General features: G+C 43.7%; 1 protein-coding gene across 3 annotated transcripts in view; it reads left to right on the plus strand.

The window, feature by feature from the left end:
- The window catches only part of CAMK2A (calcium/calmodulin dependent protein kinase II alpha), a 90,332-nt gene that overhangs the window by 35,308 nt on the left and 35,534 nt on the right, over window positions 1-19,490 (plus strand). For all 3 annotated transcript variants that reach the window (XR_011171243.1, XM_069102625.1, XM_069102627.1), the window contains exons 7-12: window positions 2,848-2,950; window positions 4,205-4,288; window positions 7,842-7,936; window positions 15,615-15,737; window positions 16,926-17,009; window positions 18,878-18,920. Coding sequence is in view for 2 of the 3 variants with exons in the window: in XM_069102625.1 (XP_068958726.1) it covers window positions 2,848-2,950; window positions 4,205-4,288; window positions 7,842-7,936; window positions 15,615-15,737; window positions 16,926-17,009; window positions 18,878-18,920 (532 nt within the window). In the remaining variant the exon portion in view is untranslated. The remainder of the gene's footprint in view (window positions 1-2,847; window positions 2,951-4,204; window positions 4,289-7,841; window positions 7,937-15,614; window positions 15,738-16,925; window positions 17,010-18,877; window positions 18,921-19,490) is intronic.

A 19,490-nucleotide genomic window follows, 5' to 3' on the forward strand; every position in this document is an offset into this window, starting at 1 on the left:
TAACGGATGCAGGTGGGATGGAGGCAGTGATGGCAGAAGCAGGGATGATGGGGGCAGTATTGATAGAGGTGGCAGTAATGATGTAGAATAGAGCAAGCAATAATAAAGTCAGTTAAGATGGAGGCAGTACAGTTATAGTAGCTGACACTTGTGTAGCCCTTTAGGGTTTACAAAGGGCTTTACATACATTCTCTGATCTGAACTCTACGACAGCTCTTTGAGGTAGGTTCTTCAGGTATTGTTATTCCCATTTTACAGATGAAAAAAACCGGACGCTTAGAGGTTAAGTGATTTGCCCATGGTCATAGAACTGCTGTTGCTCAGTGTTTCAGCCTTGTCCAACTCTTTGTGACCCCATTTGGAGGGCAATTGGGGTTCAGTGACTTGTCCAAGGACACTCGGCTAGTAAGTGTTAAATGTCTGAGGTCGGATTTGAACTCAGGTCCTCCAGACTCCAGAGCCGGGGCTCTATTCACTGCGCCACCTAGACGCGCCTGGAGTTTTCTTGACAAAGATACTGGAGTGGTTTGTAATTTCCTTCTCCAGCTCATTTTACAGATGAGGAAACTGAGGCAAACAGGGTGAAGTGACTTGTGTAGAGTCACACAGCTAGTAAGTGTCTGCGGTCAGATTTGAACTTGGGAAGATGAATCTTCCTTATTCTAGGCCCAGTCCTCTATCCACAGTGCCACCTAGCTGCCCAAAGATCATAGAGCTAGTGAGTATCAAGACCAGGATTTGAAGTTAGATCTTCCTGACTCCAGATCCAGAACTCTATTCTCAATGGAGTCATTAATGACCAAAGGAGCAATGACACAGGGAAGTCTCCTGAATCCCAATTGACCTTACTGATATATTGCCAGAGCCCTGCATCACTCCCATGACCCCAGGAAGCTGCAGATGCAGGGTTCACGTGAATGAGAAATTCTGGAGGCAGTCTCTGAACACCATGCTACTTCATAGCCAATGGTAACTGGGGCAGATTCCACAGGGGCTGAATCCCAGGAGCCAAGAGCTCTGCCTTAGATTCCTCTCTGGATACTGATCCAGCCATTTTCCTTCTGACTCCAACAGATTTCTCTGTCTGAAAAGCAATATCCATTACCATCCTTGCTAGCCACTGAATTGTGACCCTCAACAAGTTAATTTCACTTCCATAGACATCTGTTTCTCTAAACTGAAAAATAATGGGGTTGGATTAGATTGCCTCTCATCTTCTCCATCTTTGCAATTTTAGTCTGTGATGCTGGGCCAATGAGAGGGGAGCCCTTGAGACACTTCACAGTACATTCTGTCTTAGGAAAGGCAAACTCCCAGGGTAGGTCGGCTAGGGTATTTGAGGGAACATGCCTATTGAAGTTTTTAAGTTTATAAGTATGAGGGCAGAGGTTGAAGTGGAGGAGAAGACTGTGATTCAGGTACTGAACTTCTTGGAAAAGGAGGGAGGATGACCTGGGTACTAGTGGATGCCAGGTACCATGGCCTGGATGGAAATTCTAGAAGGATAGAGGGGACCTCAAGAGATTGCTGAGGTGAGAGCAAGGAATATGCCCATTTCTCTTCCTTCTAGCTCTATGTGTTCAGGGGCTTAGGGAGAAGGCACATCCAATCTAGTCATGGAGAGGGCAGCCAGGGAGTGAAGTATCTTCTGGTAAAAACCAGATTACCATAAGAAGCAAGAAGGTGGAAGAAATCTAAGACAAAGGGAAGTTTGTTAGCAATAGAACAGAGGTTCCAGAGGGCATGGTGGAAGGAAGAACAGTATGGGAATGTTGAAGAGGTTTGGGCTGAGGGGGATAGGGGATTGGGGGTGAAGGATTGGGAAGCAGTAGCAGAGGAAGGGAGATTTAATCTAGGCAGCCTATAATTCTGAATCATAGGGATTTGGAAAGAAGGAAAAAATCATTTTGTGTGGATTTTCTTACCTGTTCCCTGAAAACTGAATCTGCCCTGGGTGCTATAATTCCTAGTTATAGCTCTGGGTCAGGACCAGATATGAACCCCTTTCTGTTTGGGTGATCTCATTGAACAACTTTAATCCCACAAACATTTATTAAATGTCTACTCAGGGCATTGTTTTGGGTCTTGGGAGAAACAGTTTAATAAGAGTTTTAGATAGAGTAATAAATTAATAAGTACCTGCTATGTACCCGGCCCTGTGCTAAATGCTGGGGGTATGTATACATATTAAAAAATGAAACAATCCCAATTTTCGACAAATAATATGTGATCCCTATCCTCATGAAATTCATGAGTTGGGGGAATAAGTATGTACATAGATAATACAAAATGATACATAATGAACACATTTTAGTCACTAAACAAACCGCTATGTGAGGTCTGAGGGGAAAGGTCATTGATTACTCAATAGTGATGAGGGACAGCTTCCTGGAGGAGGTGGCATCACAGTTCCAAGACTGAAGATTGAAGGAGAAATCAACTGACTCTGTGTGTGTGTGTGTGTGTGTGTGTGTGTGTGTGTGTGTGTAGTTGTGGTTATTCTAGCCTTGCCTATCCAGATGCCCCTTTTTGAAGCCTCGAACTTGAAATCAGGGACTCGAGTGGCATGGCCATAGTGGTTTTAGTCTTACTCCCTTTTGGTCCTTTCTCTCACCTTCCCTTCCATCTGCCTTTCTCCTGGAAGGTTACTATCTACCTACTCATTATATGTAATTACTATTACGTGTAGTCTCACCTTAGATTGTAAGCTCCTTGAAGACAGGGACTATTTTTGCTTTTTTTTTTTGTATCCCTGGCCCTTGGCACAGTGTCTGGCAAAGAACAAATGCTTAATAAATGCGTGTTCCTTGACTGACTGCCTCTCTCTTCATCCCCTCTCCTGCGAAGCCGGAGAACCTGCTCCTCGCATCAAAGCTGAAGGGGGCCGCCGTGAAGTTGGCTGACTTTGGCCTGGCCATTGAAGTGGAAGGGGAGCAGCAGGCATGGTTTGGTGAGTGGGTGCTGGGGGAAGGATGGAGTTGGTGTGTCCGAAAAGGGGAATGGCATGGATTAGAAGGTCCTCCTTACCTCCCTCCGCGTCTCTGCCCATCCTGAAAATGGGAGATGGAAAGAAGGCAAAGGATTTGAAGATTCCCATGAACCGGCCAGGGCCTAGGAAGCAAATGCAACGCTCCAACCAACTCAGCTGTCTCCGCTGTTATCATCTCCTCTGGTCCTGGTCCATGCTGCTCAGAGTAGCTTCTGGAGGTCTTGGCAATAACTTAGTAATAATTTCTCCCATTGGTATAACACTTCATTCTTTTCCAAGTGCTTTCATATCAGTCTCAGGTGATCCTCACCATGGCCCTGTGAGGTAGGTCATACAAGCATGATTATTCCTAATTTGTAGTGGAGGAAACTGAGGCTCATAAAGGGGAAAAAACTTGACCAAGGCCACACACTGAGTTAATGATAAAGCTAGGACTAGAATCCTCATTTTCTGGATTGGAATCTGGGACTCTATTGGCCACAGCCTAGAGCACAGCAGAGCTGGAGTAGGGTGGTTGCTTAGGTCTTAGCCTCAAAGTTCCATTTGGCTAAGATCAAGGACAAATTCTGTTCCTAAATGATAGAATGGCTGAGGCAGAAGATCTTCTTTCCTTCCCTTCTGCATTGGTTCTTTTCCCATATCCCTTCTGCCATGACAGTACTCACTACACCCAAAACAGAGATGGGAAAAAGAAATTCAGAATGGAAATGATTCAGTTCTCTATACTTTTGATTCCCTTTCCCTAACTCATTCTATCATCCATGACCAGGCTGAGGTTTCCCAGCTACAATTTTCAGAGGCTGTACTATCCAATATCAAACTCTGGGAATACATCTGGAGGGGAAGGGTGTGTGTGGGGAAATTTCTTCAGTAGAGAATATCCCCCAGATCAAAGATTTGGGACTTTTATAAGTAATAGGGAGCTATTGAAATATTATGAGCAGGGGCAGTGACAAGGTCAGAGCTGTGGGTTAAGTATGTACAGGAGAGGTTGGCAAAAGTGTCTGAAGGTAGAGAGAACAGTTAAAAGGTTATTGTAATAGTCCAAGTATTAAGTCACAGTGGGGTAAATCAGGATGATAGCTATGGGAATGGAAAGGAGAAGTCATTGCTAGTCCATCCCTCATAGTCTTAGTAGGAACCTTTCCTAGGCTATTAAGATGAAATCATCCATCTGTTTTTCTTTCTTTGTTTGTTTTTGTCTTTGGGGAGCAGGTTTTGCAGGGACACCAGGGTATCTTTCCCCAGAAGTTCTCCGAAAGGACCCATATGGGAAGCCTGTGGATCTTTGGGCATGTGGTAAGTTTAACTGCAGTAAAAGTAAAAGTCTGGCAGCAGAGACCTCTGGTCCTGTGATGGATCAGGTGAATGAGAACTCTGCCCTGTCTTATGACAGCAGAGACATCCAGGTAACCCACAGGTTTCCAGGGACCAACAGAGTGGGCCACAAAACCAGAGTGTGCCCAATGATCTTTCCCATGTTGTCTGGTACGTGTCCATGAGCTCCATGTCCCCCACCAGGACCCCTCATATGTCATAATGTCATAATACTAGAAATAACCGCTAGGATTTATTAAGCACTACTATTTGCCCTGCACTATTCTAGGCCCTTTACAAATCTTTTCTTACCTTGTGAGGTAGGTACTTTTATTTCCCCCATTTTATAACTGAAGAAACTGAAACAAAGATTTACTAAAGTCATATAGTGAGTAAGTTCCTGAGGTTGAATTCGAACTCAGGTCTTCTTGACTCTAGACCTAGTGCTCTATCCACTGTGCCACCTAGCTGCCTCAGGACCTAGTCCTCCAGAGAGCACCATGCTATGTATGCATTCTATCTCCCCATGGCTCATTATTGTGCCTGGTACAACCTCCTGGGAAGTGTGTATAAGGGAGGAGGCATTCATGGGAGTGCACAAAATGGGCCCCCTTTAACCTCCTCCCTGTGGGCCAGGAAGCACATTACCAAACCTGTGGGGTGATTGTAGTTGTCCAGGTCACAGGGATCCAGCGGCTGCCGTACAGGGATTTTGGGATGTGCTAATGGTAGGAGGTCATGCAAGCTTCTTTTCCTGAAAAGCCCTGTTAGCTGTCCCTGTGTTTATGACAAGGAGGTGTGCCCAAGTCTGTTGACATGAGCAGACACAGTGAATCCCCTGTGACCCCCCCAGAGTCTCCTCATTCCCTTCCTTGCCCTTTTCACTGCTTGCCATGCCAACCAGATGAAGGTTCCTTCTCTATTGTTACTTTCCCAACAACCTCTATTGGTACTGCTACCATCTTCATTCATTCATTCATTCAGTAAGCAATTTTTTGAGCATTTTGTAGTTGTTATTGTTGTTCGGTCATTTTCTACTTGTGTCTGACTCTTTGTGGTCCCTTGAGGTTTTCTTGGCAAAGAGAAGGGAGTGGTTGGCCATTTCCTTCTCCATCTTGAGCACTTACTATTAAAGCCTAGGGGAGTTACAAGGAGAAATGAGTGTGGTCCCTATGGTCTGGGGCTTGGTCTAGTCAAAGAGATGCATGCACACACACACATAGCTGTAATCCAAGGCATGACAAAATGAGTGATACAGTTCATCAGTGTTACAGGAATTCAGACAAGGATGGAGAGACCCCTTTTGGGTGATCTGGCAAGCATGATGGAGGAAGTGGGCTTTGAGCTGGGCCTTGAATTTTGGTACTTAGAGATGGAGGGAGCGGGGAAGACATTGCAAGAAGAGGGAATGATGTAAACAAAGATGTCATGGCAGGAGAGTACAGGGCACATTTGGGGAATGGTGAGGCACCTGTTTTGTCTAGATATAGAGTATAACAGGAAAAATGGTGGCAGAGGGCTTGAAATGCCAGGCTAAGGAATTTGAATTTGGTTCTGTAAGTAATAGGGAGCCATTTAAGATTTTTGAACAGAGGAGTAACATAGGATCTTGGGATTTAGAGCTGAAAAGAAACTTGGAAATCATTTCGTCTAACTATCTCATTTCAAAGATGAGGGAACTGAGGCCAAGATTTCCAGGGATATTATCATAACTTTAGGGAGATTATTTTATTATATCATATTATGTTATGTTATGTTTATCTATCATCTATCTATCTATCTATCTATCTATCTATCTATCTATCTATCTATCTATCTATATTACACATTAGAGGGACTGAATGAAAAAAGACTGGAGGCAGGTAGACTGATAAAGAGGCTATAGGGATAGTTCAAATATGAAGTAATCAGCTCCTAAACTAGGGTAGTAGCAGTGGGAATGGAAAGAAAGGCATAAATATGAGAGAGATTATGCAGGAAGGGTCAACAGGTCTTAGTGACTGATTTGCTTTGGGAGGCCAGGGAAGAATTGTTACAGATGACTGCCCGGGAGAATGGAAGTGACATTGACAGAAAGAGGAAATATAGAAAAAAGAATGGATTATAGAAGGAAGGTAATGAATCCAACTTTAGAGATAATGAACTTGAAATCTCAGTGACATCTAGGTGGAGATGTCTAGAAGGTGCTTGGAAATTTGAGTCTCTAGCCTGAGAGAAAATTCTAGGTTGGAAGATCTAGTTTGAAGAATCGTCTTCATAGAGATCACAGATAACAAGATTTAGAGTCAAATGTCCTTAATCGTCTTCCAGTCGGTCCCTTCGTTTTACAGAGGAGTAAACTGAGGCTTATAGAAAGGTGATTGGCTTAATGCCACAGGGGCAGTAGATCCCCAGGTCCTCTGACATAATTTTTATAACTCTTCCCATTTAACTTGTTCTGGTTGATAATGAGGTTGTAGCGGTGGATAAGATTGTTGTTCATCCTTCATTCTCAAAGAGGACCAATGACACCAGGAGTCGGATGACTTGTGTGTGAACTGGATTTAAGTGAGACAAAGTTGATCAAAGTCATCAGCTTCACTGTCTCCTCAGAGTCATTGGGGGGTCCAGTGAAGAGACAAAAATCTTGTTGCATGGCCATGGCCCGGGATGCAGTGGGTGACCTTGGCCTTTTAAAATTAAGGTCTTTTCCAGGTCTCAGTTTGTCTGAGGCAATACCCATTCAATGACCAAGGCTAGATAAGAGACAAAAGATGGCCTCATTTACCATCACAAAAATATCCATTTGGGAGGGGAAGACCCTCAAAGTTCTTGGACTGAAAAGAAAATTATTGCTATTTATACTCGCTCTAAACCATCAAAACCCAAACAATCAGCAACAGAGGCTTGGACTGGGGCATGTTATTTATTGGCCATTCAATGAAAACCAGAGTGATTTAGATTTAAAGGCATTGTCAAGTAGCCCCATATGAATTGCACTGAGCTTTCCTAAAGGCTGTTTTTTTTCATAGCTATATTTCAAGAAGAGATCACCAAAAGAGAGTCTGAAAGGAGATAATAGCAGTTGGCTGGAGCTGAAAGCCTTGCTGTACACCTATAGTTAGGGGGCAAGAAGAGAAAGAAGAGCTAGAGAAGACAGAGAAAATTTGCTTAGAGAGGCCTATGAGAAAGCAATATACCAAGGGAGGAGAGTGTATCTAGAAGAAGTAACAGTTGCTGTTGAGAGGTCAAGAAAGATAACACCACAGAATATGGTGATCATGTTATCATCTGTCTCTATCTATACTTTTTTTTTCTTTTTTGAGGGGGAAGGCAGGGCTATTGGGGTTAAGTGACTTGCCCAAGGTAACATGGCTAGTGTTAAGTGTCTGAGGTCGGATTTGAACTCAGGGCTTCCTGACTCCAGGTCCGGTGTTCTATTCCCTGTGCCATCTGGCTGCCCCTCTATCTATACTTCTGCCTCCATCAATATTACGCTCATAATTATCTACTCTTCCTGATGGCAGCATCTCACAGTCTTGTTCCTCTCCCCTAGGTGTCATCCTGTACATCTTGTTGGTGGGATATCCTCCTTTCTGGGATGAAGACCAGCACCGACTATACCAGCAGATCAAAGCTGGAGCCTATGATGTGAGTATTGCTTAATCCTGCCGCTTCTTCTTGGCTGTCTTAGTGCATCGGGCCTGCTGTGGTCCTCCTGGACTGATCCTGCTATTTCTTAACCAGAGATGGTCCCTCTTATGGCACTTTTGGAGGAGGACTCTTGAACTCAGCTCAGCCTTTGTACAGAGATTCCCAAGTCTTGGTTCTTGAAGGCTGGTATGACTCTAGGCACACAGTATTTTATGGACACATCACATTTTAGAAGTGAGAATAGTAAAAGTAATGTAGTAGTGAGTTCAAGATAATGCTAAGAAAATAAAGATGGCCCTTGACAAATCCAGGTCCGGATGTTAGCTTGCCACCGACCCCTCGGAACCCTGATAGGGAAAGTGAGGGAAGTGTTGGAGCAAGAATTTAATGTCCCTTTGAAAAGAATCTTTGCAGTAGGAGGAGGGTGGGAGTAGCCAAATATCAGATGCAGGACTATCTGAAGCTTCTTTCTAATGGCCCATACCTCAGTTCTGTGTGGGGGGTAAAAGGGAAGAAAGGGGAAATGGCCTTTTAGCTTCTACTGGTCTTGATATGATGCTTACTTCTTCCCCTTAGCACACCTAGGACAGAAGTTGCTTTTTTCTTCTTTTTTCAAGAGGACTTTATTAGCAATGAAGAGAGAGAGACCCAAACAACAAAATAAATTCATAGAGTGTAGAACCGTTCCGTTAGAGAACTCAGGAATCTCATTCTAAAATATGCCTAATGCAGCCTCTTGGTTTGCAAGGGCTTATGCAGCTGCCAGGGCTATCTAGTTTCTCCTCTTCTCATCTCATTAAACATGTCATCCTAGCCCCATCACACGACCAGATGCCATGCTCCCTCAGAGAGTGGCCAAACATGAGCATCTTCCCCCAGCACCTAAACCCAACTCAGCCTTCTTTTCCATTTCAAAGTTGCCGCTCCCTTCTCCAGCCCTGCTCCTTTCAATCTTAGCTCATTGCAAAGTTGGGATAACAGGCACATCCTGGGTCAATAAAAAATGGATATCTTTTCCTGACCCTACTGTTGGCTTACTGACCAAGGTACGTTTAGCTTAATGAGTTTTTTCTCTTCCTCACTTTTTTGGAACTTCCCTCCATTCCTTCCCCTCGTTTCAGAAGTATCTCTCTCGAAAGCCCAATGGAACACATTTTTATAAATTCACAAGCATCTTAATAGCACAAGGAGAAGCAAGAACATATCATCTTTACCAATGGGAAGGGAGAAATAATTTCATTGCATTATGCACAGTCCTCAAGTGCAGGAAGGTACTATCTTCCTGAATGTGAAGTACTATCCTGGTCAAAGTTGATTCCCTCAGAGTTTAGTGGGGGAGAAGAATTTGGAAATTAAGTCATGGAAGAAAGGATTGAAGGAATTGGGAATGTTTGGGAGAAGAGAAGACTTAATGGAGATGTGGTTATTGCCTTCAGGGATTTGGAGGACCACCATATAGAGGAGGGATGGGGCTGATTCTTTGTGAATCTCCGAGTAGGACTCCTATCTCTTTTCTTTCCAGCTGCTTATGTCTTTCCTGACCCCTCTTTCCTCACCCACCACAGATTACATTTTTATTTTGTATATTTTATTATATTATATGTTTTTTTTAACATAGTGGATAGAAAACTGACCTTGAGGCCAGGAAGTTCTCAGATCAAGTCCCACCTCTGATACATATTGGTTTGGCAATCCTGGACAAGTCATTTAACTTCTTAGTGCTTTCTAAGAACTAAGAGTATGAGATTTTTTTTGTGGGGGGGCATAGTGTAAGAATACTGGGCTTGGTGACAAAAATCTTGAATCTAGTGCAGATCTTGGACATTTACTTACATGCGAGTTCTGGCAATGACCTTCTGTGAGCCTCAGTTTCCTCCTATAAAAGGAGATAATCAGAGAAAGTTCCAGTTTGCATTGGTAGAGGGAGTTCATTCATCTGGGAATTTCATTTAACTCTGGGCAAGTCATTTAACCTCTTAGTGCTTTCTAAGAACTCTCTAAGAGTATAAGTTTCAGAGAAAGTTCATTGGAAAGTTTGCATTGGAAGAGGGAGTTCATTCATCTGGGAATTTCCTATACCAAGCACAAGCACATAACAGGCCTGATCTCTATCCCTATATTTTGTACACACATATAAGTATATGTTGTCTCTCCCTTAGAATTTTAAGCTCCTTAAGAATGGGGATTGGTTCATTTTGTATCCTCATTTTTTGTATATATCCTTCATTTCTGTATCCTCACATTGATCAAGAAACATTTTAAAGTCTGCTATGTGCCAGGCATTGTGTTAGGCAATGGAGATGCTAGGATAAAAAATGATAAAAACCCTATCCTCTAGAAGCTTACATTCTATGGAGGAAAGAATACATATACATCTAAAAATATACATGCAGAATAAATATAAGGAGAAATACAAATAGTGTAAAGTAGTTACATACAATGTGGTGAGGAGGAAGTGTGCTAGAAATTTGGGGGATCAGAACAGGCTTCATGTAGAAGCTGTTGTTTGAGCTGTGTCTCAAAGGTAGAGATTCTATGTGGCAGGGATGAAGAATGGTCAACAGGGGATGGTCAGTGCAAATGTGCAGAGATGGGAGATGGAGTTTCAGGTGTGAAGAGTGGAGAGAAATACAGTTTTGTTAGACTACAGTGTGTTGGGGAGGTGAGTAATGCCCAATGAAGATGGAAAGATAGGGTGAGGTTAAGTTGTGAAACTAAATAGAGGAGCTGATATTTTATCCTAAAGAGAATTGGGAACCACTAGAGTTTACCCAGTAAGGTAGTGACACCTTCAGATCTATGCTTACCTAAGCTTAAGGAGAATCACTTTGGCATCTGTGTGGAATTTGAGTGGGGAGAGAAAAATTGGCCATTAGGAAGACAATGGAGTTATCTTCATGACAGGCGGTGAGAACTAAAATGAAGGTGCTGATCGTGTGATAGACAGAAAGGATAGGATAGGAACAATGTAGAGTTAGAAATTGTAATATTTGGGATATGTGGGGTAAGGAAGAATGAACAGTCAGGGGGTAGGGCTTAGGTTATTAAGCTTAGACACTGGAATGATGATGGTGCCCTTTGCAGAAATAGGTGAGTTTGGTAGAGAGGTGGGTTTGGGGGTGGGGAGAAGATAATATTTTACTTGTGTTGATTTTGAGGTGTCTCTGGGATATCCAGTTTCAAATATCCAATAGGCAGTTTGGTGACGTGATACTGAAACAAGGGAGAGTCTGGGGCTAGAGATGTAGACCTGTGAGTCATCTGCACAGAGGTAATTAAACCCTTGGGAGCTGATGAGATCACCAAGAGAAAGAGAGAGACACAGAGAGACAGAGACAGAGAGAGACAGAGACAGAGAGAGACAGAGAGAGACAGACAGAGAGAGAGAGAGAGAGAGAGAGAGAGAGAGAGAGAGAGAGAGAGAGAGAGAGAGAGAGAGAGAGAGAGAAGGGGCATTGATTGATTGCTATATCAACCTTCCTAGCTGCTTGTAGATTCCATTGTACAGATCCAATGAAACACAAAGGGGACTTTAATTTCCTTCCTATGTACACACACACACACACATTTGTCATCAACCTAGGTCAAGATTTAGCAATGACATTCTTGATTATGGGAACTTAGAGACCATTTAGCCATAATATCATAGGATTTAGAAATTAAGAGAATATTAGAGATGAACTAGATATTATCCAGAGAGCATTCTAGAAATTTCTCTTTTCTCTAAGCTCCCCTACCCCAGTTTGATAAGCTCCAATGACAGACCTCTGGGATGGTGAAGGGGTTTTAGTTTATGTCACTTGAGGATTATTTGATGGAACTTGGGACTTTTAGTCTGGAAAAGAGAAGACTTGGGGACCAATTGGGAGTGATGGGGCATGGTGTAATTGTTTAGTTGATTAGTTGTGTCTGACTCTTCATGACCCCATTTGGGGTTTTCTTGTAAAAAGTACTAGAGTGGTTTGCCATTTCCTTCTCCAGCTCATTTTACAGATGAGGAAACAGGGTTAAATGACTTGCCCAGGGTCACATAGCTAGTAAGTGCCTGAGGCTGGACTTGAACTCAGGTCCTCCTGACTCTAAGGCCAACATCCTATTCACTACACCACCTAGCTGTTCCTTGGGAAATGATAATTGCTTTCAAATATCTGATGGACTGTTACATAGAAGAAGGATTGGATGCTGCCTCCAGAGGGTAGAATTTAGAGTAATGGGGTGGAAGATGTAAAGAGATTAGATCAGATTAGATCTGATGTAAAGAAAAGCTTTCTAATAATTAGAGATCTTCCAAAGTGAAACAGAATACTCTAGGAAGTCATCAGCTCAAAGGCTTGTCAGTCACTGCTCAGGTGATTATAGACAGACTCCTTTTCTCAGTAATGGGTCAGAGTAAACTACCTTTGAGATCCTTTGATTTTAGGATGGTGTCTTCAATAATCTTCCAAAATATAATAATCTTCAAAATATGAAAATTCTGGGCCCTCAGGGCTTCATACAAAAAGGTTTTTGATGTTGTTGTTGTCATATGTAATTAATTTGGGGGGGGCATAGTGTAAGAGTCCTGGGCTTGGTGACAAAAACCTTGAATTTAGTGCATATCTTGGACATTTATTTACATGCAAGTTCTGGCCAGGCAATTACCTTCTGTGAGTCTCAGTTTCCTCCTGTAAAATGGAGATAACCACACCTGTACTATTCCAGAGATATTCACATCAGTTCAATCCAGTAAGAATTTATTCATTGCTTATTATGGGTCATGCACTGGAGGGAAAAAGACAAAAGTAAAGCCATCTCTGCTCTCAGGAAGCCTATACTCTACTGGAAACGCACTTTGGAAGTTGTAAAGCTAGTGCCTGCCAGTAGAAATGTGAGCTCTTATCATTATGATCTCTCCTGAGTGGCAGGGTGGTGTAATGGATAGAGACCCAGTTTCAAAGTTAAGGAAATTTGGGTTCCATCCCTGATACATACTGGTTGTGTGTCACTCCACCTGATCTCCCCCTCCCCAATTCAACAAACTCTATGGCTTCCTATCACCTCCAGAATCAAATATAATATTCTATTTGATGTTCCTGGCCCCCTCCTACACCTTACTCTGAGTTTTAAAAAATGTATTAAAGGGGCCTTCCCTTGACACTTCTTAAAGAGGTTATTCACTGAATGGGCACTGCCTCACTCAAAATGAGAACTTGAAAAGACCTTAGTTTAAAAGAGCCAAGGTCTACCCCTGCATCCCTGGGCCATCTCCAATTATCCACTCGATATCTGGTCACTGGACTCAGATGGCTCTGGAGGAGAAAGTGAGGCTGGTGATTTTGCACAGCCCTCCCTCACTCAAATCGAATTCAGTTGCAAGTCCTGTCATCACCTCCCTGTTGTCATGACCCTCTTCAAGAATGAAGGACACACCACACTACAGCCTCTCTGTGTACTCTCTGATCAAGTGATGCTGGCGTCTTTTGTTCCTCAAACATGACTCTCCATCTCCTGACTGGGCATTTTCAGTGGCTGTTCCCTATTCCTGGAGTGCTTTCCCTCCTCATCTCTGCCTCCTTCCTGGCTTAAGCCTGGATTCCTTCAAGTTTCACTTAAAATCCTATTTTCTACACGATCCTTTCCTGATCCCCTTCAGGACCAGTGCCTGCCCCCTGCTGACTGCCTCCAATCTCTCCTGTGTCCATCTTGCTTGTAGATGGCTGTTTGCATGTTGTGTCTCCCATTACACTGTTATCTCCTTGAAAACAGATGCTGACTTTACCTTCCTTTGTATCCACTTCACTTAGCATTGTGCCTTGCACAGAGCAGGCTCTTATTAAGTGCTTATTGACTTGACTTGCTGACTTTCAGTTCTGAAAATTCTGTGATTCCATGAGATCATCTAGAATAAGCTCATTTTTAAGATGAGAAAACAGACACAGAAAGGATAAATAGCTTGTCTATGGTAGCAAAACCGAGTCAGTGTAAGAGCCAGGACCAAAACCCAGATTGTAGATTCACTGAATTTTATTCTTCTAAGGAGACATTTGGGGAAGCTAGGTAGTGAAGTGGATAGAGTGCTGGGCATGGAGTCAGGAAAATCAACTTCAGACACTTTGTAGCAGTGTGACCCTCGGGCAAGTATTTTTTTTTCTTTTTTGGAGGTCAATTGAAATTGTGACTTGCCCAAAGTCACACCGTTAGTAAGTGTGTCAAGTGTCTGAGATCAGATTTGAACTCAGGTCCTCCTGACTCCAGAGCCAGTGCTCTATTCACTGTGCCACCTAGCCACCCCACGGGCAAGTCTTTTAACCCTGTTTGCCTCAGTTTCCTCATCTGTAAAATGAGCTGGAAATGGCAAACCACTCTAGTAGCTTTGCCAAGAAAACCCCAAATGGGGTCATACAGAGTTGGACAGAACTGAAAAAAAATGACTGAACAGCAACAAGGGGCCACAGGAATCAAGTTGTCCAACCCCTTGCCTCATGTGGGAAACCTTCAGTGATAAACCTTGCACTTAGTTATCTCTCTTCTGATTGAACAGCTCCAGGGATGGAGAATCCCCTTCCTCAGAAGGCAGCGCATTCCATTATTAGGCAAATTGATTTCTGAGAAAGTTCTTCCTTGTATGTTGAGAGGAAAGGAGTCACATAGAACAAAACTGAATCCTTCATCCTCTTGATAGCCCTTTGAGTATGTGAAGACAGCTATCATGTCCCCCCTACATCTTCTCTTTTTCATTCTAAATAGCCCTTGTTCCTTCAGTGTGTGATATGGTTCACGTATCTTTCTCAGGGTCCAGACATGTGTGTGATGCTTCACAGTGCTCAGGATGCAGTCTAACCAGGGCACAGTGCAGCGGGGCCATCACCTTCCCTGGTCTGGACGCTGGTCTTCTCGTCCCTTACTCATAGCAGGCAACTGAAGCATATTTATTGAATTGAATGGAATGAAATAGAATTCCCACAGTCCAAGATCCCATTAGTTATTTGGGCAGTCATCATGTACCACTGAATCATAGTGAGTTTGTGGTCCACAAAAACTTCTAGGTCTATGTATATCCCTTTCATCTTGTACTTTTTATTTTATGTACTCAAATGTATGATTTTATATTTACTTCTCTTCAGTTTCATATTATTTGATTCGGCCCATTGTTCTAGACATTTTTGGATGTTTTTAACGCTATAGGATTGTGAGCTATTATTATTATTATAACAATATCCTGATTCTATTATCTGTGCATCCATCCAAGTCACAGACAATGATGTTGAAGACTGTCATTCTCAAATTTTTTCTTAGCTGAACATTCCCAGGTCTTTCAATTAATCTGTGACATTCTTTTTTGTATTTCCTCACAGTTCTGATCACCTTCAGCTAGACAGATGCCAGACTGTAAATGCCAGTTATTAAACTCTGGCTCCAGAGGTCAGCGTGCCATGTACAGAGGAAATACCTTAATCCCAATTCCTCTTTCCCATTGGCACCGGGAGCTATCTCAGAGACAGCTGGAATTCTGATGTTGCTCAGATAGGCTGAGGTCTCCAAGGGGCCACTGCTTGTATCTCTGGTAGACCCAAACAAGAAGGGTCTCTGGGGCATGACTCTCCCATGCCTGCTCCCCTGCCAGGCAGGAGTGGTTCTGATTGCAGGGGGCGGCCTATGGCAGGCTAGCCAAACCTGGCCCATTTGCCCCTTTCAGTTTCCATCCCCGGAATGGGACACGGTTACCCCAGAAGCGAAGGACCTGATTAATAAAATGCTCACCATCAACCCCTCCAAGCGCATCACAGCTGCTGAAGCCCTCAAGCACCCCTGGATCTCTGTGAGTAATACCTGGAGTGGGTTTTGGGCAGCTGGGGTTGGGGTGTGACTTGAGGGCTTCAGATCACATGGCCAAGGGTGGTTTGTTTCTCAAGGGACCAAAGAACATTCAGCATGCTCGCTGCCCATGAGTCTGAGGGTTTAGGAAGCTGTGTAATTTTCCTTGGCAAACAAGGACCCCTGCCCCCGTCCCAGAAAAGACTTGTTGGACATAATAGCTAATGACGATAGGGAACATTCATATATGTATTGGGCACTGGCAGAGCGCTTTACAAGTTTATCTAATTTGGGGGCAGCTAGGTGGTGCAGTGAATAGAGCGCTGGCCCTGGAGTCAGGAGGACCTGAGTTCAAATCTGGCCTCAGACACTTAATACCAAAACTAGCTGTGTAACCTTGGGCAAGTCACTTAACCCCAATTGCCCTACCTTCCCCCCTTCAAAAAGCAAAAAAAAAAAACCTCCCCCAAAAAAGTATTATCTAATTTGATCCTTTCAACTTGGAGAGGTAGGTGCTATTATTATCCCTATTTGACAGTTGAGGAAACTGAGGCAAACAGAGGTTAAGTGATCTGCCCAGGGTCCCACAACTAGTAAGTGTCTGAGGCAGGATTTGAACTCAAATCTTCCTGACTCCTCATCCAGTTCTCTATCCACATGGTACTGGAAAGAACACTGGGTTTGATGTTTGGAGATCTGAGTTCAACTTCTGGGTCTACCATTTACTGGCTGTGTGACTGTAGGCAGATTATTTAACCTTCTTGAAGCCCAGTTTCCTTATCTATAAATCGGCATAATAATATTTGCATTGCTTACCTGATAATGTTGCTGTGAGGAAAATGCTTTGTAAACTCTGTAAACTATAAAACATTATAGAAATAAGAGAAAAATGTAAAAAAATGAGAGAAGCCCTCCCCCCCACTCCCCATATAGCTCCATCTTTTCTACTGTCTCCATCCCACAAAGACTCCTTATAAAGTGAGCTTCCATTGATAGGGATTTAGACTGGCTGGACTTTGATAGGCTTGCCCTTGCAGCATCACATCTTCGCTCCTATTTGCCTATTTTAAAAAGGGAAGCACCCCCCACCCCCAAGTTTGGAAACTGAAACTGTCCCTTAGATAAAAGTCCCACATAGCCCCCTCTCACTCCCTCCTTCCTACTCATGTTCTTTTCCCTCTTCTTTTGCCAGCACCGATCTACAGTGGCCTCCTGCATGCACAGACAGGAGACCGTGGACTGCTTGAAGAAATTCAATGCAAGGAGGAAACTAAAGGTAACCCTTTGGCCTGGTTCCCTCTCTGAGACTACTGGACTCTGGACTGGTCCACATTTCCGCCAGGGGGAATAGTGGATAAAGTCAGGTGGGAGCCGCCTGGGGAACTGGGAGATTTTCAGACCTTGCCTAGGCCACGAGCAACAGGGGGGCCACACTCGAGAGAGTTAGAGAGAATCATGATGGCAGCCAGTGAGTGCCTGGAGAGTTGTGGCTGTTCACTGTGAAGAAGCCTACCTCTCCCCCTGACTTCCCCAATAGGAAGCAGGGCAGATGTAGGGGCCACCCTGGGAAAATCTAGCATTAGACTTGGAGTCTTGGGGTAGTGGGACTTAATAGTTGGGAAGACAAAGGTTTGAATCCTGCCTTAGGCACTGACTAGCTCTCTGTGACTAATTCATTTAACCTCTCTGGGCCTCAGTTTCTCTATCTAGAGAATAGAGGAGTTAGAGGATGAACTCTAAAGTCTCTTTTAACTAAATCTCAGATCCTGTAATTATGTGACCATGGACAAGTCACTTTCCTCATCTCAAAAATGGAAAAAATAATACTATCCCAGGATTATGATGAGGAAAGTACTTTGTAAACCTTAAAAAGGTGATGCACTTATGAGTTATTAAACTCTAAAATGCTATAGAAATGGGCTATCATTTTAGAGTATCATTATTACTGAGAGGCAACATGATCAGAAAGACCTGAGTTCAAGTGCTGACTTTGACATATACAGGTTAATCTTCTAGCATCCCAGAAGATTCTCTAAGACTATACAGTGCAAAACAGGTGCCAATTATATCTGTAAAGAGACTTTCTTCACTTGGAATTCTCTATGCTGATGAAATCATAAGTCTGGACCCAAAAAAAGTCTTATTATTGCCCAAATAGTTCAGAATAACTCCTGAATACACTGCACCCCTTAACGTACTATGGGCTGTGCAGGAACAGGAGTGAAAACTGCTTCCTATCCAGTTAAATGGACCTATGAGCCCTCAGGATTACATGGAGCTGAGGCATGATTTATTTTAGATGTGCTGAGCTCACTGTTAATCTCCTTCCCTGCCAGTGTGCATTGTTCCCAAGAGCCTGTCATCCGCCCATAATGGGAGGGGTGGGGGTGGCAAGGGGCAGAAGGAAAAACTGTATTTATTAAGGCATGTTGGCACCAAAGGGTTGGTGAAATCCCAGGAGGAGATCCGGACCAAGGGGATTCCCCCCTGACTTGAGGATTTTTGAGCCCCAAAGGGACCTTAGAAATAGAAGCAGAAGCCAGAAATCTTATCATATAAAATGATATCAGAACTGGAGAGGGCCTTAGAAATCACTTCTTTCATTCCCTCTGTTTTACAGATGTGGAATTTGAGGAGATGGAGAACATTTCTGAAGGCTTGGAATTCGTTAGTGGGATAGTAGGCTGGTAGGAGAGAGAGCATTGAATGCCCTAAAGGGGCAGGGTTAACTCAGATTGGGGGCAGGGGTAGAAAGAGGAAGGAGGGTTGAGAAAGTGATCACCTACCTGACTCAGGCAGGAGATTTACATGGCCTTTTGGAGACCTAGTTGGCAGGCCTCCTGGAATCTAGCCAGCAACCCTGGCTCAGGCTGGAGCTGCCTATTAATACTCTTGTCCAATGCAATCTTGTCCCTGGAGTCGTGCCCACCTAACACCCTTCCCAGCCAATCACTTTTTCTTTGGGAGTGCTGAGGACAGATGGACAAAGGGATGGGGGAGAAAGGGAAGCTTGGTCTCTGAATACAACAATCTCTCTCTCTACCCACTCTCCACATTTTCTTATCCCTCCCTCCTTCCCCCTTTCTTCCCTTGTCTTTCTTCCCACCCTCACCCCTCTGGCTGTTCTATTTTTGTCTGTTTCAGGGAGCTATCCTTACCACCATGCTGGCCACCAGGAACTTCTCTGGTAGGTGGTGGGACCCTTTGGTCTTCAGGATCTGACATACACAACTCAGCATTGGGATTGCAGGGTTCTGTCTCCATGGTGCTCTAAGAAAGCAGGGGAGTTCAGAGGTGAAAATACTCCTGCTCCCTCTGCCCAGGGAATACAGAGAATTTATTTTCTGGCCCCCACCCACTGCCATCACTGCCTGCTCATCATACACATACACGGAGGCAGCTAGTCCTTTGCCAAGACTTGGGGTGACAGCTGAGGGGTGGGTGGAGGGGGAAGAGGAACATGAGGTGCTGACCAAGTGCTGAAAAATCCCAATGGACTTGACAGATGTTTCTCTAAACAAGGTGCCCCATTGGCTGGAGCTACAGACTTGTATTCGGGGAGGGATGACCTGGGCTTAAATTCTAACTCTGGCACTTAATGAGTTGGTTGACCTTGGGTGAGCCATTTAAACCTCTGAGAGTCTTACTTTCCTCATCTGTAAAATGGGGATAATAATACAAGGCTGTTAAGAGGAAAGTACTTCATAAACTCTAAAGGACTCTAGGAACATAAAATATTCTTTTGATCATTCTTCAC

This window comes from Petaurus breviceps, unplaced genomic scaffold (assembly GCF_028583685.1).
Source record: "Petaurus breviceps papuanus isolate PSGF00001 unplaced genomic scaffold, PetGlider_PUasm1.0 551, whole genome shotgun sequence".
In the NCBI taxonomy this organism is placed as follows: Eukaryota; Metazoa; Chordata; class Mammalia; order Diprotodontia; family Petauridae; genus Petaurus; species Petaurus breviceps.